Genomic DNA, 25,226 nt, shown 5'->3' with positions numbered 1-25,226 from the left:
AGCTGCTGCGTTCGCGAATTCTGTAATGCAAGTTGATTGGCTTTAATGCACATCGGGTTACGGGTCTCTAATTGCGTTGTTTTACTCAACGATCGATGATCCTTCTCTCCATACTCCAAGGTTTAACAGTAATTACATCGATTGACTATTGCATAGATTTGTCATTACTTCTTCCACGATTTACGGAGTTGCAGGTATCGGGCTACCTGTGATACTACTATTTATACCAGATACTTCATCGGTAAACACGAAGATTCATCGCGCTGAATGTCGGATAAGCGCGTTTCTATGAATTTCAAATCGTTGATCCTGTGAAAGTTTCTCGAGAAAAATATAACTTGATTTCCACCAGAGAAATTTCACTCGAAATCGAGAAGATCACGTCAAGAGATCAGTTATGTATTAATTAGCATACCTAATAAAAGATCTGGTAGAACACATTAAAAGTCTGTGATTTCACTGGCGAAGCTCGTTGCCAACAAATACCTCCAATGTTTTCACGTCACAGTTAAGATTCGATTTGATGGAAAAGGAGAGATATAATAAAACCGATGAAATTCTTTTTCAAAAGCTAAAGAGCAACACAGAAGCCGTATTCATTCCCGTTCCAAACACATGGATATGCAATCCGCACTTACAATTAATTAAATCCAAAAGATGCCGACGAAACGCCGTGTTTAATAAAATCGAACGAACGGCACGGCACGGTGATGTGGTAATAATTGTACACCATGTATATAATATATACATAACGTTACTCCAACTTGAAGAGAAATCCTGCCTGTAAGTGGTTATAAAGATACATGGGAGGCATATTGTAAGATAGAATGGTGTTTTACCTTAGAGCTCTGTGCGTGGTCTTCATCTCTGCAGTATGACGACCGCCGTAACAATTCCTCACTATTTTTTATCCATCGATATCCATCGGTTAAAATCGTCGAACCCACTCCGCAGTTAATTAAACACTGAACGATGAGTAGCGCATCACGATTCGAGGAGGTTTAATAAATTAAAAATCAATAATATTCTTAATAATAAATTATTGTTTTTCCGGTATACAAGTTAACAACAACAACATACACCACGGCCTGACGGTAACCGATTGCAAGTAAACTTGTGTATATTCACTTCCCCGCAGCACATTCGACGCACGCGGTTCGTTCATTCGGGAGGAAAGAAGAAATTTGCCGCAAAATTTAAGATAGTAGAGGAGGAAAGTCGGGGGGCGGGAGCACTTTTGAATTAGTCACAGTCTAAACACCATGAAATAACAACGCGATAAAATTATGTAAATAATCCTCCCTCGGTATTACACGGGTATAATCTACCGTAACCGATATATCGATATTCCTATCTATTGCCTTATCAGATCTCAAAAGTCTTCCGTGTGTTGCAGTAAATACGCGTGTATGTTAAGAATTAGTTGAAACGGTGTGAAACTCGGTTAATTGCAATACCAACCCAACAAGGTATGTTACACATACTCGTATGCAAAGTTTTTTCATCCGTCTTCTTCTCGTACGAACTCATCCGTGTAACAACCGCAGTTCTGTCACGGTTTCATTCCCACATTTCGTACGACATACATACATATGTATACGATGATTGTTCTCCGTTCGTTATTCTTACGTCACGTATTGCAATAGCGAGTAAACAACGGGGGTGGAGCAGCGGCGACAAAATATCCAAGGTCCTATTTATCCTGGTGTTTTTGCCAAACAGCGAGCACAGAGAGGAGGCGGATAGTCGGAGTCGAGGTAAAATAAGAGAAAAAATTCCTGGTTGATACAGCAGCCACCCCGGGTGAGGAGGGTGTGTGTTTACTGTTTAAGCAGCCAGAAAAAAGTCAAGTGCCGACGAGGAGAGGATTCTCCTGCCGTTAGAGAGAACGACACGGCAACGACGAGGACGTTCTGTTATAACTCCGGTAGGTCCCGTTCCCTCCTCGCTGTCTCTCTTTCTCTTGCCCCGGAGACGACGTAGCGCAGGGACTCAAAGTCCTGTTACTCCGATGGGGCCTTCGGGCGTATACATAAAGATGCAAACATTAGCCTTGCATATATCCACCTTAATATTCAATAATTACAGGTTACGCAAGTAGAGGCACGTGTGGTAAGCCCGTGCGACGACAAGAAGAAACGAAACAGTTGGAAGAGAAAAACGTAAGAGAGAAAACAAAAAACAAAAAAACAAAAGAACCGAGAACCACTCGAGTATAAATTAGAGTATATTATACGTATGTACAAGCGGTATTGTTTCCGCAGTTTCAATACAACTCCCGAGTATGTACGCTAACGATTCTTCTTCTTACAATTGGTCTTTCTTCTTTATCACCTGATACTTCGAAATACCTACGAAAACGCGCAATACGCGCCTCGAAAGGCAAGTTCACTGAAAGACTTTTGTTCGATATCCGGGTTCGTATTGCATTTCTTTTTTTTTTTCTAGACGCGAACACGATGGTAGATGTGCGGAGAATTAATCATTAGTGGGACACTTTAGCGAGTTTTTTGGATAATTACCTACCTACTCGGTGGCGAATAGAGAGATTAATAAATCACACCGTCGAACACGTTCGCGGTGAGAAAATCTGAGGAAGTTGTTGAAAATTACTACAATGTTCGGTTATTATCAACGCTGTTGTTTTGTTTATTTTCTTTCGTATCTTCTTCACACTGTCAATATCACGCTTGCGTTTTTGTCTTTCAATAACGTGTGACATAGCACGAGACGCGCGATTGTTTCACATCACCATAACGATACAATCGTCAACATACATCGTCGGATCGGCACGAACTATGCAACTTGCCTAGGAACGAAAGGAGAAACAAAACAACGAACAATTGACATCGGAGGGTGCAAACGGGACTCGCGGGTTAACCGCACTCGCGTTTTTTATACCGACTCTCAGCACCTCTTCGACGTTTCTTCGCACCGGGGCAGTTTTCGTTCCATTATATCATTTTTCGTCTTTACCAATAAACGAGCCTCACTCCCATTCCGCTCCCGTACCGACGGCGTCGTGTCTGCCGCTCAACTGAAGAACCCGCCTCCGCTCCGCGCCCCCTCATCTCTCCGCGGTGATCATTGGAACTATCGCGTGTCTACACCACGAGCTGTAGTAACAGCGGCGCTGAGTCGGCGTACTTCACGGTGTACGGTGTACCGGCAGCTTTATGTTCCGACTTGAAGTCAGCCGAGGAGTCGAGGTCCACCCATACTTGCTCACTGTTGTGCCCAACTTTACTGTTGTGCCTTGGCCCGGGCCTGCGCGACGTAACCGGTTTCTAAACATTTTTTAACAAACTTAATACGAACTATTCAAAATTGAATTTTGGCCAACGATTTCAGCCGCTCTGGCCTGCTCTAGGAGCATCGACTTTTCAAACATTGCGAATGGATGTTTCATGGATGGGACGTTGGAATTGCTGCACCGTACGAAGAGGTCGAATCATCCTTTTCAATTTTACGATCCAGGATCTTCGAATCTTCCGCTTCGGACTTTGCGCACGGGGTAATCAGAGGAAACCTTTCAGCACGGAACCCATTTACATGCGCTGAAAATAACGCAGGTGAAATTACCCAGCTGTATGCAAAAATATTACCTCGTACCAGCCTGAATCTAATTTGTTCTAGACTTGTATACCATGCATATTGTATACATGTTCACTTCCAACTTTAAAATTTACAGTGTTTGCATCGAAGAGGCGCTATTCTTTCCGACTGCCGGGCGTATAGATAATTCTTTTGCGTGTTGAGCAGGAAGAATTCTTTTCTTGTGGATAAAGGTAAATAAGCCGATTATGATTATAATTATTATTATTGTTGTTGATGTTGTTGTTATTATTGAGGAATATTTTCGTACGTTTGAAACGCAGGCGCAGCCTGCAGACCGTTATACGTGTATGGAAAAATTTCTCTTTGTGCGGTAAATCTTTAGGCTCACATAAATCCAGCAATTACTTATTCAACCGGTCACGAATTGAACAAGGGTATAATAACGTATACGGGTACATGTGCGTGGAAAAAAACACGCACCGTACAGCCGAGGTAAACAAAGATGCAGGATCGGTGAACCGCAATAACAATTTTACCGGTGAGTATCTAATTCCGCGGTTTGCTCTTTCGAAATAGATAATTTATTACCCACTCGTAACGGGTTGAAGATTTTTGCCGCACTATTAACCACTATCATTGGTCCATCGTAGATGTCCTAATTGGACCCCAGGTTGGCGGCTAGTTTAGAGGCTCTTCGAGCTATAAATTATAACCATTGTATTTTAAGGTCGATGTGGAACCCGTATATTTCGGCTCGCGGAGGTGTTGTGTATCAAACGAAACACGGACTTGCGCATCCACGGCTACTTCTGGAAGAAATACCTGACGGCCGAAAGCCATACGTGTACGTAGGTATATTTTCGCCCCTTGTAACTCCCTCACGCTTGTGCCACACAGCCTAAATCGATTTGCATAATAACATTATCGCTTTCCTGGAATCCATTCGCAGCTGCCGCCGTGCGTTATATACGCGTCTACCGAAATTCTCTTGGTTTTATGGGAAATAAAATCGGCTTCCTTTGAAATAATAACTCAGACGTGTCTGCCAAAAACTCTTTGTTTATTTCTCATTCGACGCTGCAGCAGTAGGTATACCAGATTCTGTCCCCTTCGTTTTCCAGCCACGGATAAATAGAACGAACAATCTGGAATTGTAAATACAAGTGTCGTGTTTTTGCACAGACACAAGTATATTCTTGCATATATATATATATACTCATCTTGCTGTTAGCAATTAACCGTATAGTTTGTACGTGAGCAACGCAGTCCAGAATAATGCGACCTCGGCTCTTTAATGAATCGTATAATTTCAACTTTACTAATTGTATGTATGAATAAGTATTGCACGGAGAGAATTTCAACTAACACCGGCTTCGAACAAAAAAGTTTCGCTTCTTTTCATCCGGCTGCACGACCGGTTTACCTGTCTCGCTTTATAGTTATCTAATCCATCGCTTGTACTTATCTATTGCGGAAGTTTTTCAATCAAGTTCGAGGTTTGCATGAACTTTGTTATTTTTATTTCTCTTATAGATTATTGGATTCGTGAATTGATATTCACCAAGGAATTACAGATACTTCGCTAGCAGCACAGATACAAGAAAAAAAGCATTTTGAAAATTGGTAAATCTCGTGTTTCTGTCTAGTATCTCACAAAGCGGCGTAAGCGCAGTTACGTCACCATACGCAAACCCGAAAGCGAAAGCCTGCACAAACCCGAAGGATCGATCCCAATAGAGGATAGCAACTGGGAGGTTTTGGAATATCGAGGTATAGTTGTAAATCACCGGAGAATAGCCACAACTTCGAAGAATCTGTCGGAAAGTGTCGGCCGGACACAGACACCGTTGAGATTCCGAAATTGCCAAATCACCGTATCCCTTCCAAGTAGCTTGCGGACTATCTCCAAGGCAGCTTCGAACGTCACTGCAGCTTTGTGGGATGTACCAGCAACAAGGTGGCCGTAGGACCTAGCCATTCTATCTTATAAAATCATGGGTCCCTGGGTAAATGTTCAGGATCACCTTTACGAAGTTGAAAGATGCAAAGGTTTCACCCCGGACTCTGGATCCGTGTACGTAAGTTCCACCTACACTGAGAGAAAAATTTGCGCATATAGTTAAAAATCTGTATAGTTAAAATATTATAGTCGGGAAGATAATTTTTATACTAGAATTTACTCAAATTATCGTTTGGCGCACTATAAACACAATATCAATTTTACCATACACTTATAGTTGATATAGTTGATTTTGTGAACGTGGCATAAATTTTTTCAATTTTAACATTTACGTTATTGGAGAAAATAAAAACACTTGTAGCAATTTGTGCTTGAGGGATTTATTATTTATAGTTGCAAGAACATTTTAGAATTTTCACAAAATTCATTGAAATTAATAACAAAATGGCTGAATTGCTCACATAAGTAGCGAACGACTCCGATCTCAAGAGCTTTTGCGGTGGCGCATCTCCTGATATCCCTATCCACCTTGTGACGGATAGAAAAAATTTTTCAGTTAAAAACATCTTTTCGGGTTGGAGTTCGTAGCTCAAATGTTAAAAAAGTTTTTTTTCCAAATATATGCAATTATGAACAAAAAATGGTTAAGAAAATTTTTAGAAAAAAATATTGAGATAGAAATTCAAAAATCCAGCCACAAACTGTAATCGATGAACAAGTTTTGAAGATTCTGTCAAAATTTTAAGTCGATCGAATCAAAATTGACCAAGAATCTGCGCCACCGGATTGACAACGTGGTCGTTCGTTACTTATGTGCATCATGCTGCCATTTTGTTATGATTTTCAATGAACAAATTCTAAAATGTTCTTAAACTAGAAATAATGAGGCCTTCAAACTCAATTTACTCTATGTGTTTTCACTTTCTTTAAAGAAAAACTCTTAAATATAGATATGATTTTAGACCGTGCAAGCTGTACTCCCCTCCCACTCCCCCCTTATACGCTTATTCAATTACCGAGTTTATCGTGAGAATATAGCGGCAAGATACGTTAACAATTTTTTCTCCACTGAACCGCCGAGTGTTTTATATACGCAGATACACCGGTGGGCAAAAAGCAATCGTAATATCCGGCACGGTCCAGTAGCTTCGGTGGGATAAAATCGGTTTGGTGAATCGACGAGTGGCTTATACAGTTCCCAATCTCCTCGGTCCTTCTAGATAACCTGATACTTGACGGAGTGGCGGGGTTCTATCAGTGTAGGATTTCTGTAGCAAATGTTACCCTGTCATTTCAACGTGACGAGCGTTCTGCAGCCTTGTGGCACGTTATTCGTGCTACGAGTGGCAAAGTATCGCAATTTTGCCTCTATTTGCCTTGCGAATACTCACCGCCTTCCTCGTGGCCGATCGAAACCATTTCCTCGCCAAATTCAAGCAGGTATTACAATATTTCACTGTCAATATCGCTGCAGGGGCAAGGCCAACGCGCTGCGTATAACTTGAAGCAATTGTTGAAATCTATATGGGACTTTCCTTTCCTGAATTGCGTTCCGTGGGGTTCGAGTTTTTATATACGACGTAATAAAGTGAGGAAAGAAAAGAAAAGAAAAAAAAAAAGACAGACGATCAGGGTGAATGACGCATAGATATATCGTACCCCACCTGCGGCAGATACGATTGCGTGTTCCTAGACCTCCAGGCCTTCGAAAAACTTGTCATTTTGACGAACATAATGTAATGAACTTTGTTCTCTGTAGCAAAACATTTTTTTTAAATTAAATTACATTCAATGAATTCCTCTGTTCCCTTACCAACTGGTTGAATCAATTGCCATTACTGCGTGTTAAGTGGCCAGATAGAAGTGAGAAAATAAGTTGAAGCAACGTAGAAAATCAGAAACTGGCGGTCATGTGCTTGCCGCAGAAACGCTCGTCACTCACTGTGCAATATAAGCGATAAACTCTGCGGGGTTGAGGTAGGTAACTTTGCTCCACGCGCTACTATATAAACAATTTGGGAACGGGCATTTTAACCAAGATTCCTGCCGCCTTTCCGCGTAAGGCATTCGGGTCAAGTTTCTCGCCGAAAGAAGAAGAAAAAAGCTACGCTACGGGTGTTAATTAAATAGAGAGTTCCACCCCTGTGGTAATGGGCCTGTGAAAAATCGATACGGTCACATTTTTGACGAACCCCAATTACACCAGTTATGTGGATCAATATAACATACATGTTACACGTAGTTATACATAAGCGTCGGACATGTCAGCTCGAGGTTGTTGAGCCTGAATTATGCCCGCATGTTCGCGATCATTTCTACTTTATTCCGATTCATTTGCTTCTAGATTTTTCAGATGGTGCAGATGAGCATGGACAGGAAACTCTCGATCGCGTCTTGCGTATCGTGTATACCTAGTTGGATTTTTCGAAATTCCATTCTGATAATCGTCACGCACTGGATAATGTAAGGTGACACCGTATCCCAGCGAGCAACGATGTACGGCAGTCTACCCTGACTTGTTTCGTGTACTCCGCACGTAGGTATGGGTTGTAAAGCCAACGTCTCTGATCATTTGACTGCTTCGGAATGCTGTTGCGGTATGCAACTTTTTTTACATCCTCACCACGCTCGCGAAACTTTTAATTAGGAGAAAATATATGCTCGCTTTATTATTTTTGCATGGGAATCTTCCCGTGCGAGTTGTCTGCTCTCATGTTCCCATAATTCTCGTGGACAATGAGAAAAATTCGCGTTCATTGAGCACCGTGACCCACAGACCTCTTTGACTCAGTTCATTGTTGTAATACGCTCTGCAACTTTTCAAAATGCATTTAATAGCACAAATTAAATTTGATACTCTATGGCATTTTCTCGAATAATCGGCTTACTTTCAGTTCGAGGCTGACACACGATCAGTTTAAATATTAAAGTGCATAACTGAACAATGATCAATTAATACTTCCATTTGACATATGTTGTGCGTACTTTGTCGTTTACTGCAGCATGGAACACTCGATCAAGGTTTTATAATTCAAAGAAAAGGTTGAATGAAATTTCAACGGTAGTTGCCACACATGTACATACGGACGTACGAAGTTCACGAGAACGAAATTACTGGGATTATTCGATTAGTTAAACGTTACAATCAATAATATGAATATGACACACAAGTTGCACACTGAATTGCCATGATCGTGGCGGAATAGGCATGTAACGGTAAAACTGCTGCAATTTCCGTGTCATGAGCGAGAAAATAAATATTCATTCATACGATCCACCTGCGGGTTGGCAATTAAGAGAAACAAAACAAGTATCAAAAAAGGAGTGAAGAAAATTAATGATCTAGCGTTTAATGGTTCTCGTGGATATATACGAGGACAGGTAATCCGGCGAAATGCTTCTCAATGGGTGGTTGTTATACGCGATCAATAAGGTCAGTTACTGCAGCCTTTGCAGCTCGACCCAATAAATTAAGCCATCAGAAGCAGCTCAAGTATAGAGCACACGTAGTAGTTGGCCATAATTGATAGGCGTAATTACAGAAGCAACATTCGTAACGCAGGAATACCCTACGCTGGAACAGAAGTCTTCTTTGCCAAGCGCTTAACGTTCGTTCTTATAATCAACAAAAATTCAATTCCGACGCATGCCGTTTTTTTCGCACTTTTGTTCATCGCAAAAATTATTTGAGAACGTTTATTAATCAGGACAAATATTTTCGGAGCAATTTTTATGGTTATGAGGAAGGAATTACGTTTTCCGTTCGAACTTATCTAAATACACGACTACCGTACACTTTTGAGAATGGAAATATAAGAACAAAAATTCAAAACGTTATCGCTCGAACTTTAATAAAATGTCGATCGAATAAAAATTGCCAACAGCGGTATCCAGGACGGCTTACCGAGTACCGGTGTAAAATTCGTGTTCGTGGCTCGCTTATCCCCAGAACTCGTTATGTTACTTACGGTCGATAAATGGAGATGCAAGGTTGATAACAAGTCTATACAGTTCATCGACTATATAATATTTGATTTCAAAAATTATAAATGAAGTAATAAAGAATTTATTTGTATAAAAAAAGGAGCATTTTGATGACAGCTCTATATACTAGATAACTTTGAGATATTCTGTTGTACTGTATTACTAGGATGCCCTGCCTTGCGCATGTATAATACATATAATAGCGCTAGTCATGCCAATGTTTTGTCAACGTACATACATACATTATAGTCATTCGCAAATTCATGATAATGCCAGAATAAATAGAACTAACTACGCTAGTTTGCTGGTAAGGTCATAATTGTAGATCCGCTTACCTAGAGTAACATGCAATCGATGAAAAACCAACGGACAATTAAATTGAAGTTGATTATGACTATTTGTTTAGATTGATCAATAACTGTACAATAAACGTAAATGAAAATCGTATACACACGTTTGCAGGGAATGTATACAAAACTTTATAAATATCAATGAAATTCATCGTAACAGTTATTAAAGTAATTAATAACTAATAAATTAATTTTTGATACCACTTTAAAATCACATTGCCACAATCGGATTACACACTTATCACTAGAAGCGTAGTTTTTCATTGTTGGAGCAGTGGTAACTTATATCAGAGATTGAATTTCAGTGCTGAATGCAGAATTTGATGTGCAAAGAAAGACTTGTTCTTCAATATACAAAAACGTAGATTTGTTGAGCGTATGAAATGTCAATTTTCCTGGTTTTCATTCCATATTTAGATGGACATGTTGAGCTGCAGCTAACAGTTGACTTTTCTTTAGAGCCATTTTCTGTTCCTTTAATTTGAACAGTTTCTTTTGTAGCTCCAATTCGCTTTGTCGAATTGCCATTTTCTCCTTGTGTCTTCTCTCTTTATTCTGCTGTTGAGTGATAAAGTTTTTGTCCATCCTTGCTAAAAACTTTTCAAACATTACGGTTAAACAGGTCCGGAGGTCTTCAGATTCGTCAGATTCCTTGGCACTTTGAGAATTTACTGTTGCTCCAGCCAGCGGATCTTCGACGGGTTGAGGTCGATTGGCCTCAACTGTATTGTTGCAGCTATCTCCGCCTGGTTTTGGCAAGATTAACGTGAACTTATTCGAGGCACCAGGTGGTGAATAATCATTGTCATCTAAGTACATCTTTCGTTTCCTTTCATTGAATATTTCATCCAAGGCTATCTTATGCTCCCAGTGTCCATAGTGCCTCATTCTCCCAGGCTTTTTCAACTTTTCACGGTAAACTAGATTCTTGTACTTCCGTTCCAATACTCGCCATTTGTTTTCACATTTTTGGGCGCTGAAATAGAAGCCATACTTCTGCATCTCCAACGATACCATCTCAAACATTTCCCTCAGACTCTTCATTCGTGTTGTCTGACCAACCATAGAGCGGTACTTTTTGTACTGGGTAATCAGGCAGCTAGTCGCTTTGCTCGTCCACAAGTTCAGCGCGCCTACATCAGCTGTCGATGGAATAAGGTTTGAATTCTCAAATTCCGCATATCCATGTTCTACCTCTGTATACGACTGAACGGCAGGTTCCACTTTTATTTCCAGCATATCGTCATTTTCTAGGGTGAAATATCTCATGTAATTTTCATGTTTGTCATAATGTTGTAAAAAAATATACAATTGAAAAGTGGAAGGAAGAGTGATTTCTACATATTCGTCTTGTATACATCGAATGTCAGTGGTCGACAGAATTAGGCTTGAGGTTAGGTTAACCTTGTTGATTTTTGATATGATTGAATAAATTCGTAAGCAAGAGTTTAAAAAAGAGCAAGAACTGCGCATAACGCTTGACTTTCAGATAACAATCTTCGGCTGTTTGTTTGCCGCTCTGGGTGTAGATTAAAATAAGTTGAAACGGAATACACAGGTAATCGACGAACCACTAGCGTCGAATGGACAGTTTCACGCTTACCGTTTTTTGAATTATGTTCGGCCATTCTCAGAGTCTAGACTTCCCTCTCGTTACGCCGGTTTCAAGCGAAATCCACATTTGCCAAGTATTGGCCTGAAACTCGGCTAGCTCGTGAAAAAACTACTGAAAACTAGTTCCAAACTGGTTCGTTGCGGAACTGGTTTTGGTTCCGTACGCACCATGGCTCGTGAGCGGTCGCCATCTTGGACGACAACGAGTTCAGCACTTCAGTGGCGATCAATCAGCGCGCGGCAAAATTGTGAAAAGAAGGTTTCAGGCGCGCACGGAAATCGTTTCAAGTAAATAAGACTTAGAGGTTTACGATTTGACGGGTGAAAAATATTGTCATGATCACGTACGGGTCGTGCGTGCCTCTCCGGTTGCAAAAAATCTGATCGCGAACTACTCAGCATTGATTTGAATGACTCTTCGTGATATATTCTACAGTATCGGCGTTACCTTTTTCGTTTTTTTTTCTTTTAAGCAGTCCACGAGGCGATACTTATGATATATTCGGTCATGTTTACGCGTGAACTGATCATGAACTGTATTTTTATAACGGTTATCCAATTGTTTGCGTTCTCGTACTGTAAATGCGGTGTCTGTGCGTAATATACAGTTTTTTTTATTGTAGCTATTACGGGATATAATGTTGCTCGCTTCCATCGATTCTGCAAACTGTAAAATTTAGTATTATTGCCGCAATTTTAATCGTCCACAGTAAACAGCATTGTGTACATATCCGTCGACGAAGCGATGCGTGACAATTTAGTGAATCCATCTCGAGGTTGTTACAGCGATATTCATGTAGCCCATGGTAATTATTTCGTATCCGCGGGACAGAAGCAACAATCAGCGGCTACGTCGATCGTGGTTAATTGCAATTTTTTCGTAGAACTATTTGAGAGAAAACGTCGATCGTCAAGCCTCGTCACGGTCGGTTCTCAAGGACTCAATTATTATTATATGCACGCAATGCCGTGTATCATTTAATCTTCTTGATCATCTGAAATTGGTTTTAAATTCAATCGTTTCTGTACGTCAATGGTGGTGTTTTACTTGTAAAATTCATTTTCATACCATTCTGTCTGATAGCATTACCAGCACTAGCTTGAACGAGTTAAAAAATATGCAATACATTTGTATTTTCGACTTGTGCCGGAAACTGTATTCTTATTAGTTACCGACGGTGCGGATTCCTCAGTCCAAAGTATACAGCCGACAACCCGTTAAAATGAGCAAAAATTGCAACCGCAAAGGTGAAGCGACATTCTCGCCTTATTTATGTTATATACTCACCTTGACAACCTTGTCAAACGGGAATTTTTGGCGAATTTTGTCACTTACATGTAAGACATTCAATTCGAGTGTCAAAATATTCTTAATGCCCGATGCGCCCCGAAAGGAAGGGTCGATTTTTTACTATACATTTACCTGAAAATGAGTCGTTTATCCGTCGACGTTAATAAAAATGACGATGTTACGATCCCGTAGCTATCTAAAGAATGTTGCGGTGCATCGACCGACATAAGTGTTGAGAATTCTGGTTTTTTAACTGTGCAGAGCGATAATTTACTTAGCTGTATGAGAAGAACGCGCGGTTTAAACTATTAACCTAACTAATTGGAGCGTATTTTGATGCGGTCTCATTACTGCGTCAAAATAATAATAGCTCCAGCAAACCAGCTACCGTGTGTATCTACCACGACCTCTGCGGGAAGAAGAGTTTACCTTGTACGTAATATTCACTGTGTATAGACTTGTACAAAAAGTGTCAAGTTTCGAGTTAGCGCGTCTCGTACAAGACGCGTTACGGTATAATCGAGGAAACCTACGACGATTACGCACGGTACTCACTACGTTCATTGAACGTGCAAAAAGTGTCATTGGTACACATAATAATGTATAACGAGCACCTAGTATTGTGGTTTGTTTTTGAATTCCAGGTGTAACGGTAAGCTCGTGTAAGCTCACGCGTATACGGCTATTGGGTAACATATAGTTATGAAATTTGTGAGGATAGAGTCGTACGCGAAACGGCGTAATCAGAACGGTATAGCCAACGTAACAAGAGCGTGGATCAAAAGTTGAAATTCACTCTTACTGGCTTACGGCAAATCGCGCATGGTTAAGCGTCGTGCGTTATCTTTAACACCACAATGCTAAGCTGAGAATGATGGATTCGACGTGAATCATCCGACTTCCGTAACAGCTGACAGGAACTTTCCCCGCATAGCGGTAAAACTCGTCAAATTTTATCGCGAGATTTAACGACCGTTATTCGGGTTCTGCACGCGATTCATTCGAACGTGATGACTAATTTTACAATAAAATACGCCGTCAATAGCACTGTGCACCAAAGATGCGGCATTTCAAATATTCCGCTTGTAATAATTTCCGCCAACGGAGAATGTGTGCAACACACGCATGACCTTGATCGTCGCGACTGAAAGTTTTTTACTTTCACTGCGGCGCGATTCGGCCAGCACGACATCGCCGCACTCGGCGTGGATTAAAATTTTCACACGTTTGTAACGGGGTCATGATTATGAATTTCGTTACACCTCTACCGTTCCCGATTCGCTACCTTATATTTACCGTTCTCAAGTGCGAAAAATTCAACCAGTCGTCCGTATCGTAATGAACGAGAAACAAAAATTCCCCCTGCAAGGGGGGATTAAAAGTCGAAAAACAGCGCAAGGATCAAGCGTCAGCATTGGATTCGGACGGTGCCCGCGCATCTGGGCGTTTCGATTTTCAAGCAGACATTCGAGATAGGTTCGAGACTCGGTTGGTTGGGAAGCCGCCGAGCGGCGAGTGCCGAGCGTGACGTCACATTGGGGGCGCGGGGCCCCAGCGAGCGACACGCAGGGCTTATCATCCGTGTCGGTGTCGGGCAGGTGTATCGGGCGAACCGGAGGAGTCGTCGACTTGTCCCGGGCGTAGTATTTATTAAATACAACAAATTGAAATAAGGCGCGGGTGAAAACCGAGGTGAGAACATCGTCGGAAGCAGGGGGGGGGGGGAGATGTGCAGGATCCGGTAGTCGAGTATAAGCAGCAGGTAAGGATCGCTGAGGAGGGAGGTGCGGGAAACATGGCCTCCACAACAAGCTCGTCGACGGGTATCCAGTCGGAGAATATTCCCCAATGGAAAAAGGACCTGATACAGCGTAGACGTCAGCAGAGCAAGGTATTGGCGAGCAACGGAGCCAGCGTGAAACTTTGCACGGCTGTAATCGGCGCCGCGGGAGGGGCCGAGAGTTTTGATAACGGTTTGACGAGCGTTCTTTCGGGGCAGCACGAATGTGTAGTAGTAGGTGGTGGTGGTGGTGCAGCAGGCTGCAAGTCGGCGCAGCGAACGAGCGGCGCGGCCGCCGCGATCGACTCGCATTGCGTCGGTGTTTTCGCTCCTCACCAGCAACTGTTTCACTCGGCGGTAACTAGCGCCGCCGACGGCGGATCGTCGAACCATCAAAACCAGCAGCAGCAGCAGCACCATCATCATCGCCAGCGACACACAGTCGCGGGCAACATGCGCCTTGATACGGACGCGTTGTGTTCCGACGCGGATTATGATTTGAACGCGGTTAGCGATAAAATGGTCGACAACAAATCCGAGTCAAGAGACATCGCGGGCAAGTTGAAGTCCAGCAAGTCCGCAGACATGGAGCTGTCAAAGTTCGCAAACGACAGAACGGCCAGCGAGGACGGGGAGAGCGACAGTTCCGAGGAGCTGCAGTACGGACCGGGGATCGTGAACAGGTTGAAAAGCAAGTACCTTAACCTCACCCTCAGGGAGATGAACAAGAGCAGACCGTCGGTGCAGAATTTTCGCCGGGCCGCCAGTCTCGAGGATCTGCTCGACTGCGACGACGACGTTACCGCCGAAAAGTCCCAGAGGAAATACACAAAGAGGAACGCCGTGCCCGGTGTTTTGGCCAAGAGCGAACGGTACAGGAACGCCGATCGAGGCAACGACTCGATGAAGAGGGCTCGCAGCGTCGAGACTCTCCTCAGATACAATTCCGTGTCGGACGATTTTACTCCGCACATTGTTCCGAGCCGGTTCACCGCCGGCGTTGCGAAGAAGCACCACGAGCCGAATGATCACATAATTCTGATCGACCGAACCTCCGTGAAGATCGAAAGCAAGCTCGGAGATCCGGACAGACCGAAACCGCTCAACAAGCCTCGGAGGGTGAAACTCGTCGTCGACGAGACCGAACGGCCCCCTCCAGATCTAGTCAAAACCACAATGCGGATATTCGAGGGGTCGACGAAGAAGCTGAAACCCAAGGGCGAGGTCGCGGCCAAGGTCGCTACCTTCAAGACGATCAACGACACTTTCAAGGCCCAGAACCAGAAGAAGATTGTCATACCGAAACCCCCGCTGCAGCCGAAACCGTTTGCGAATGGTGTCAGCAACAAGCTGCCGCCTAGCTCGCCGAAGAAAAGCTTCACCGTCCCCGCCGTGCCAACCGTGGAGAGACTCGAACATCCCGATAGTAACTTCCACAACGACGGCGTTATCACCGAGCCCATTCTTCAGTCGGTTTCCTCCGTCGTCAGCAAGTTTCAACAGATAGAAAAACTCCGCTCCCCATCAGCGTCGCCGGAGCCGCTCTGCAAGTTCAAATTCTCACCGGCGGCGAGTCCCGAGCCCCCCTTTCTCGCAAAATCGAAAATAAAATCGCCACCCTCGACGCCGGAGCCCCGACCGAGAATAATATCCCCGGGAAAATCGTCCTCCCCGTTGTCTCCGAAGAAGGATATCATCCAGGATCAGAATAATTTCGCCAATTCCTCCGTAGCCTCCTCGGAGTTGGAAATTTGGAAACCGGTATCGGATCCCTCGAGAGCCGGGGCAGAAACGTCCGGTGAGCAGAGAATGGAAATTCCGCGGCCCGTTTCACCGGTCGAGAGCCTCGGCGAGCGGCGGGATGAGAGGGAGGAGGGAGAGGAGGTCGTCGATGGAGGTAAAAGCATTTCGAAAACAGCTTTGGAAAACATCGCGAAAGCCGGGACGACGATGCAGTTTAGCTTCAACGACCGGCCCGAATCGAGTTGCGGGAAAAATTACCTACCTGGTTGTGCCCGGAGATCCGTTAACGAAGCCCCCTTCAATAAGACTGACGACACTCAAGACGGAACCGCGATTCCCGGCGTGGTCGTAAGGACGCCTCCGCCGGTTCCTGACAGGAGCAAAGCCGTCGAAATCCCGGTGACCAAGTCCGAGGACAAGGTCGAACCGACGGCGAACGGCGAAGCGACGGAGGGCAAGGACGGAGCGGGCGTCGTCGCCGAGAAGACCGTCAACCGCGTCCAGGATGTGGCCAGGAGTTACCAGGGTGACGGAAAGCCGATCGGGGCGATATCCAGCCTCGGATTGCTCAAGTCAAACATCGCGACGAGCACGACGAGCACGACGTCATACCCGCAATGCAACGAAGCGAAAATGATAAAGACGCAAAAGACTGAGAGCTCCTCTCCGCCCCAGAAACAAATCGGTATAATCAGACCGTTGGTATCGACGAAGACGCAGGTGCCGCAACAGAATCTCAGCAACAGAGAGATCGAAAAGAACCTGATCAACAGGGCGAAGAGCATCGAACAGCCGACCAAAGTTGTCGTCAGTTTAAAGAGTGCCGAGGAAATTCAACCAGTGAAGAAAACTAACTCCAACAGTGGTGGTGGAGGTGTCGGTGGCAATGGTGGTAATGGTGGTAATGGTGGTGGTGGTGGACTGTGGGATACCAAGCCCTGGAACGATCAGAACAACACGATGGTATTTAATTTCATCAATCGCGAAGAGGTGCCGGATTACATCGAGAACGACGGGCTGAGGGTTAAGAGAAAACGCGTCAAGCCAAAGGTGAGGAAATCGTTTATTCTTACGCCGTTGGCGCACTTTTAACTAATCTCGACGTCGGACGTCGCTAAGTTTACTAAATTACGGAAAATAACGCGCTACGTCTAATATCATCACCTGCTATCGCGGTTCGCTGGTGTTCGAAACTGCGAAACCTGTGTTTCACACCAGAATATTAACGGATTTTGATTTTGGAACACCTAGAAAAGTCAGCGAACTACAAATACCATTTGATTGTACGGCTATACTGCAAGTACGCAATTCATCATCGTCCAACATTTTTTCCTACCGATAATACTTAATTGTGTGATCATTTATTCAAAGTAATCTGAACACTGATCTGTATGCCAAGTAGCCGTCGTGTAACGATCAAGTCACAGATTCACAGATACTTCAAATTGACAAAGGAGTGAAAGAGACCTGTGAATGTTGCTCTGTGATTCTTTTTTTCCAACTCCATCAAGGTAGATCGTCGTTTCAGCAACGGAACACGAGGAGAGATTGTTCTTCGCGATACTCGAGGACGTTTATCCGGAGACAGTGGCCTCTGCTCGAGTCTTTCACTTTCTTCGATAGAGATTGAGCCTCGTTAAAACCGTCGATGCCCGAGGGAAGTAACTATCGCGTCTTGAATTTCGAAGAAGGCTAATAATTTTTTTTCATTATTCAAAGCATGCGCGCCGTTTGTTCACTCCAGGTATACTTGCAGCGTCGCGAGTTTTCGATTTTATCAATTGACTCGCCTAATCGTTACCCGCAAAGCCTCTCGTATGATTCTCACGTTTATTGTTAGAATTAATCACGTTAGATTTCTTCCATCTAGGTATACATGCTTCATTATTCCAATGCAAGCTCACGTCTTAACGATTTTTTTAGCTTATTTCACTCTGAAAGAAATTAAAAATACATTATGAAAACGATGCGATTAATTTTTTTGACGGTCGCTGTAGAATTCAGATGGCCCAGCTTGGCATTGTTATATGCATAGAGATGTGAAATAAAGAGTCATTCGACCCTTGTGAGAAAATCCAGGTAATGCGCGCGTGTGAAGAAAACTTCGGTATTCCGGCTGGAAGGGATATTCTTTTCATTCTCGCCCCTGCATGCATTATCACTGATTCTTCACACTTATATCACTTTGCCGTATCATTATACGCATGCTGCTGTTAGAACAACCAAGGAGTACCTAATGAGAACGGGAAGAGACAGGCTGGTATTATACAAATAGAAATCAGGAACAGAAATTCGCGTTTCGAAATCGTTACTGTAGCTAACCTCCACCACTCCTAGTGTAGCAAGAAAATCGGGTGTATGGTCGTGACCCCGGCTATTGTGAACTTCTTTTATCCCTTCCCTTCTTTTTTCGTGCACGGTATCAAGCTACATGTGCACCGGTTTTGCTCTCTGACGTCACTCTTCGAAGGGCTTCGCTCACAAGGGTCTTACGATCAGTGTCGTCGCATATACTGTAAAACTGTATACGCGGTGCGTCGTAGTAATTATAGGAACATTATATTCAAACTTCGGAGAAACTTGAGAAAAAATCGTCGGTTTTATGTAACTGTAAGAAAAATTATTTAAACATTGTGATCGTTCGTTCAATAGTCATTAGTCAAGTTGTAATACCACAGCTGTTTCAATTACGTATTAAATTCTAACCGGATATGCCTGCGAAGATTCACCAATGCTATAGAGCTTAACCTATGTTATAGTTTTTTTGCTGCTTTTTTTTAATTCAAATTTTTTAATTGTCTTGTTCGTGGTACATGGTCAATATGGTCGTTTTGAAAAATTTCTGGAAGAAAAAATTAGTGCTTTCTAGAGTTACAAAATCGCAAGTCAAATCGGTGTGGTCAAGTTTCAAACTCAGATCGATCTGAAATAGAATGCCCCATACATACATATATATACAATATATATATATATATTTTTATATATTTGATAACGATTTTCATTCATCCTCGGTTTCATATTCCTAGACAGAAATATTGACAAGCTGAATGTCTTAAAAACTGAAAAATTCTTTTCATTAATACACCTCATCCTTGAATCCTGACATTAAAGTTTCCACTCCTACTGCAACAGCATCAGAAACAGCAGCAGCAGCAGCCGGATGCCGGTGAACGAGGGAATGAAAAACGAGCATGTTGGTATACCATACCAACGTAAAATATACGACGTCGTATACCCGGGATGATAAATATCCTGCGGAGATTCCGCAAAGTTCTTTGTAGCGAGGAGAGACGATGCGGTGTAGGAGGTATAATCGTCGGAGAAAAGAAAAGAGCGACCGAATTTACCGCTAAAAGCACGCGCGTTACCTGTTACACGACTGAACGCAGATCTCGCGTCGTGTTTTGGTGAGTAGTTTTTACAAAGGCACAAAGTATGACGGTCAAAGGGAGAGAATCCTTCATCCATCTCTCTAACAACAACAACAAAAGAGTCTGTGGTGTGGCTAACGAACCGGGAACTGGAAGGACCTCCTCTCTTGGAGATTAAAAAATCCAATATACAGTGACTTTATTTTCGGACTTTCGCGCGCCGTGCAGATATTGAAATTTTGCCACAAATTTAGAAATCCCTAGTGAGAAGCTCACTTCAGGAGAACAGCTTTACAACGAGCGGACTAATAACGAGAGAGAGTCGACGGTCTCTGTACATGATCTATGAATCGCAGAGCATGCATGAGGAGGATCGGAGACCCGACTCAGAGACAAGAGAGTATATAATAAACTTGAAGGGAGAAAATAGCCGCTACGGACAATGGCAAGTTCGTCAGCTTCTTATTCTCTCTCTTCGAAGCTTAGCATAATGTCAACAGAAAAGGGAACAACAAGAAGCACAATGTCGGGGAGAAGAAGGAGAATTGGTATGCTAATATACGAGTCCCAGGGAGTGCGATCCGGTAAATCTAACGTCACGACCGGGTAATATGTACGAACGTATGTACCGTCGGTACCCAGGTACACACGTTATAAATAGAAGCGTCTTTTACCTCTTATCAATCACGTCTCGACGGAGTGAGGGAACTCTTTCTCGACTACACCGACATAATTCGCGTACTCTCCAATTGCTTTTTTTAAAATTATTATCATCATTGTTAACTTTTGAACGAATGGGTGAGTTTTTAAATTTTCACGGATTTGTCGCTTTTCGTTACATTATAATAATGGTAATAATTGTGTGTTATTATACTGGAATCAAGTATTATATTTTAATATTCTTTGTGTTCAGATTCATGATGTAATACAGAGACTCAAGCTAATTATAACGAGGAATACAATAAATGAACCGCTTTGTTTGCGGTTGATGGTGATAAGGAAAACAGTGCTAGCCTACAGATTAAGTTTTCCGTCACTCAAGTATTCAATTGTACAAGTATATCCATAAAAAGCATCTCAAGTGGTGCAAAAACCTTGCACCAAGGACATCAAAGTGGAAACTACCAGCAAAAATTTACTTTGCAATTCTCAGAAACCACCAGACGATCAAAAATAGTACGTTCAAATGAGTACAGAGAATCAGAAAAATATATGTCACCTCTCCGTTCATTGAGTGTATTGAAATAGAGCTTAAATGAAAGCTCTTCAAACCCATGTTCTACATAAAATTCTCTCATGTCGCCGTGGATCGTGAAAGCCGGAGAAATATGTAATAACATTTTCGCCATATGGCCGCGTAGGCTTGTCTTTGCAGTGAAGAGAATTTTTTTTTTTTTTTTTCATATATCGTACAAGACTACTGTGAGTATCTTGCTTGCACAAAAATTTGTCCAATTTTTAAATAGTTGACACGACTCACAATCAGCTGAATCTCGGCTTAATCGCTTATCTGTTGGATTGAGTTTAATTTATAGACTCCCAATGATTCTACATTTTGCACGTAACGATATAATCCGCGGTAAAGCGTAACGGGCTTTCCTCTGGTCATTTGAAAAAATTTCTAATTACAACATTCTCATCCTCAATTAATGACGTCGTTAATGACTTTTTGTTCCTTTGTTACAAATATACCGAGAGTAGATACTGGTCAGGGAATTCTGGAAAACCTGGAAGAGTCGGGAAATTTATTGATGGAGGTTTAGTGGCCACCCTGATACAGCAAATTCGAAATTGCGCACGTATAATAGTAAAATTTGGCAACAATGTAATTATTATTATTGTTCTCAAAAATTTAATTTCGCATCATTAATTTCATTTCATGTGTTATTATTTGTAACAATCGGGAATTTATAGCGTTGCATTGACTCCTATAATTATTATAAGTATTTGAGAATAATATAAGGGCAGAAGCGCACAAAATTGTCTATGTAAGTGAAATGAGCGACCGGAAGGCGGGGCTTGCAACCTTCTTTCGCGTAGTGTGTAATGTATCCATAACTACAAATGCACCAAAAATAAGTACATTACTGATGAAAAGTGAAAATATATAACTACATGCGTACAAAATTACGTATTATTAGAACACCGTCTTCCGCCACATGATTCCAATATGTAACGAGCGCTATAAATGTACAATTTCGATAACGTAGGTAGGTACGGTTTATAACATATATGTGAATATGAGCGTATATAATATTGATAAACAATGAAGGCGATGCGCAAACCTTACGTTGTCAACAAACACTAAGCAATATCATGTAAATTATATTTGTTTCGAAAATAAATTTTATGCACACGTATTTCTTCGTCCAACATCGCGAATTAAAAACAACAACACAAAATTCCTCGGGCATGGCTAATGATGTAACGACCACGGTGCAAATCTTTGCAAAGATATGTTTATTCAAGTATGTAACCGTTATTATCGTTATAAACTCCATTTAAGCCCCGCAAACACATTATAAATATGATGCCTGTCTACCCGAGCTGCGAAATATTTCTACCTACGCGCATCCTTATGTCGCTAAATTTTTTTGTAATATGTATTTTATTTTAAAAAACTCGGGAACGAATAAAGAACGAAAAAATAAATTCTGTAATCTACAAATGATGATTGAATTGTTCGCAGTCATTTTTTTTCTTCTCACTTTCCGTTTATATTTTCTCACCGTTTCAAAGCGGAGTATAATGTAGAATAAATGAAATTGGTAGTCAGTTAGTTTGAGAGTACAACAGAGATTGGCCGAGGAAGTCCCGGTTACTGTTGCTTGTTACTGAGTGGGACATCCCACCGCAACGTCCTGTTTAACTTAACCCAGTGATAACGCCGCATCCTCTCTGGTAATTTACTTCTGATGAACAAAGATAAGCGGACATTTAACGTTGCTTCTGAATAAAACCGTGCAGAGCACTGCAAGTTACGCGATAAACAGATTTTTCCTTGTATTTCTTCCTCTCGCGCTTTTTATGATACGAGTTCACAATCATTACCGCCATCAAAGTACGATTATTTCTTTCGAATATCAATCTTCTCGCTCAGTCTAGGAGATTTCCGTATAACGCGTGACGTGCACGCGGCTGCAGGAACTAAAAAACAGATAATTCCGATACTACGTATCAAAGTTACGAATGAGTAATTTTTTTTTTCAACAATGTTCATCTCCTTTCACTTTTCGGTCTCAACGATTTTAATGCTTGTCGCATGTCAATGGCTGGCCATTCATTTTTTATCGCTTTATAATGACAGTATAAATGTTTCTTCTTCAGTTATAACACACCCAAACTGTCACGAAAAAATAATAGAACCTGGTTATTCGGTCATACCGAACATTAACATGGGAGGTGTGTGTCGGGAAAAAAAAATAAAAAATATTGAAACCTCTGTCAATTCGGATCATTTCAATTTAGGAATTGAAGAATATCATATTGTTTTGTTAGACAGATCATAAATTTTTTTTCTGTTACTACTGTCACGATAAAGTGTCTTGTTTTTTCCTGGCAATTAATTTCAAATTGACGAAATCGAAATTAAAACTGGCGAAAAAAAGCCTATCCACAACAGATAAATGTAGTTAAGATAGAAAACCTTGTTTTCGCACTAAAATTATCACCGTACAGTGTATGTGCTTATTTAAGTTTAACACGCAGGATATTTGCAGCTGCGGGAAAAAATTTTTGGTCGTTAAACAGCAAAACGTATCATTATGTTTCTGCCACCGAATGCGCATTGAATAATACATGAATCGTGCATACACAAATTCGTTTTCGATCTTACTTTCTCCCCCTGAGAAATTTATTTTTATAGTCTTCGTTCGTTTTTTCTATTTCGTTTTTTTCTATCTGAAAACTTAACCAATTAATTGAGATGAAATTAACGCCTTGCTTATGATAATAAATATCCGAGTTTTTTTTTCATCGATCGGTTTCTCTCCGATTTTGTGTTCCTCGTTGTCGGCGACAAGCCGGGATAGTAGACGAACGTTCGGAACAACTTACGTTCTTACTTTCGCAACGATCCGCGTAGCGGTTATAGCAACGTTACCTATTTAAAAAGCATGCATTTTCCTCGGCCGAACGCTGCTGCCAGTGGTGTTGCTGCAGTGTCGTTAAATGGTGTTCGCCCAGCGTGTGGCATAGTCGGAATGTGGCCTAGGACAGGCTTATAACTGGACCTGAAACCAGGCTGGCAGTTATCCTCCCCGGGACAGACTTACTGGTCAACCGGTTTTAAACGAATTCGCTGCTTCCCCGTATCGATATTCGACCCTCGCGTATTTTCACAAATAATGTGGATTCATGGATAGAGCGACGTCTCGATCCTGACCTCATGTATACCATACGCGAATCGGGTTACGTCAATGAATGTCGCGTGAATATCGCAACAAAAAAGATCAAGTACGATAAAGACGATGAGAAAATTAAATTTGATTAATAATTACACCCAAAACTTTTCAATAAATTGTTTAAGAAAACATTGTTTAACCAATTTTTAGGGAACGTTTTTTTATGTCACGTCAAATGAATACGTTGATTTTTCTGAATGCACATCAATTTTTAAAGAATTTTCTCATTGTTTTGAAATTTCTCGTTTTCAAAGATTTTAAATTTTGACAAATGCAGACAAAGACGTGAATTTTGGATACTCTTTCGTAAAACAGTTGTACACTACAATTAAGAAGTTTCCAGGACATTGAACGAATTTTCAAAATAATAAGAAAATTCTTTAAAAACTCATTTGTATTCAGAAAAAAACGAATTCATTTCATGACAAAAAAACAAACAAAATAGTCCCTGACAATTTGTTAAAACAATGTTTTGTTTAAACAATTTATTGCTAACTTTTGGAAATTATTATCATTCAATTTTAATTCTCTTATCGCCTTTCTTGCGGTTAATTTTTTACCGATTTTTATCTTATCGTAAGGTATTCAATACCGTCGACGTAACTCACGTTTAGTTGAAAACTCGTAGCCGTCACATCCTGAAAATGACTCGCTCTCTGTTTATTCCCAGACAAGTGTTGAGTACCATCATTTCAATTTTATCCTTCCATTATCGAAATTGCACGATGTTTCAATGTAAAAGTAAAATATGAAAATCGCAGATTTTTAAACACATTTTCTGCTTCAAAATTTTTCGGACCAGAATGTTATTTAAAAAAAAAAAGTAAAAAACAAATACGATGAAAATGGAATGTCATCGTTTACAGCGATAGAATAACGATTTCGCACAGGTTTGCTCGATTACGTATATTGACACATGTGCATAAATTACCACTTTGCAGTTCTAGGAATTTCTCCCTTCCTCTGGCTTGTGATGTGTACACAGATATACACATGTATGCATATACATCTTACGTTCACTGAATCTTGAACGCTGTCCATCTCACTTGCCTATTCGCGCCGGTGAGAATTTCGTGTCAACGTGTATTCAGCAAAGATTACAGGTGAGGCCCGAATCGCGCAGGCGTGGCTGCTGGCAAATAGCGACACGTCGTCCTTCTTCTACTCAGAAA

General features: G+C 41.7%; 3 protein-coding genes across 4 annotated transcripts in view; 1 reads left to right on the top strand and 2 right to left on the bottom strand.

The window, feature by feature from the left end:
• The window catches only part of LOC124215218 (uncharacterized), a 78,979-nt gene extending 75,955 nt beyond the window's left edge, over window positions 1-3,024 (bottom strand). For both annotated transcript variants that reach the window (XM_046618331.2, XM_046618327.2), the window contains exon 1: window positions 840-3,024. Coding sequence is in view for 1 of the 2 variants with exons in the window: in XM_046618327.2 (XP_046474283.1) it covers window positions 840-865 (26 nt within the window). In the remaining variant the exon portion in view is untranslated. The remainder of the gene's footprint in view (window positions 1-839) is intronic.
• Window positions 3,025-9,568: 6,544 nt separating this feature from the next.
• LOC124214576 (uncharacterized) lies at window positions 9,569-11,881 on the bottom strand. The gene is made up of 2 exons (XM_046616969.2): window positions 11,456-11,881; window positions 9,569-11,102 (listed from the first exon to the last, which is right to left on the bottom strand). Exons 1-2 carry the CDS (start codon window positions 11,478-11,480, stop codon window positions 10,255-10,257), a joined length of 873 nt encoding a protein of 290 aa, XP_046472925.1. The 5' UTR covers window positions 11,481-11,881; the 3' UTR covers window positions 9,569-10,254.
• Window positions 11,882-14,247: 2,366 nt separating this feature from the next.
• Window positions 14,248-25,226, top strand: part of bif (bifocal) — a 33,146-nt gene continuing 22,167 nt past the window's right edge. Inside the window, exon 1 of the mRNA XM_046618636.2 lies at window positions 14,248-17,330. Within this exon, the coding sequence (XP_046474592.1) occupies window positions 14,553-17,330 (2,778 nt within the window). The 5' untranslated portion in view covers window positions 14,248-14,552. The remainder of the gene's footprint in view (window positions 17,331-25,226) is intronic.

Source organism: Neodiprion pinetum, chromosome 3, assembly GCF_021155775.2.
Source record: "Neodiprion pinetum isolate iyNeoPine1 chromosome 3, iyNeoPine1.2, whole genome shotgun sequence".
NCBI classification, from domain to species: Eukaryota; Metazoa; Arthropoda; class Insecta; order Hymenoptera; family Diprionidae; genus Neodiprion; species Neodiprion pinetum.
Note: the sequence above shows the minus strand (reverse complement) of the source record. Positions and strands in the feature narration are given on the sequence as shown.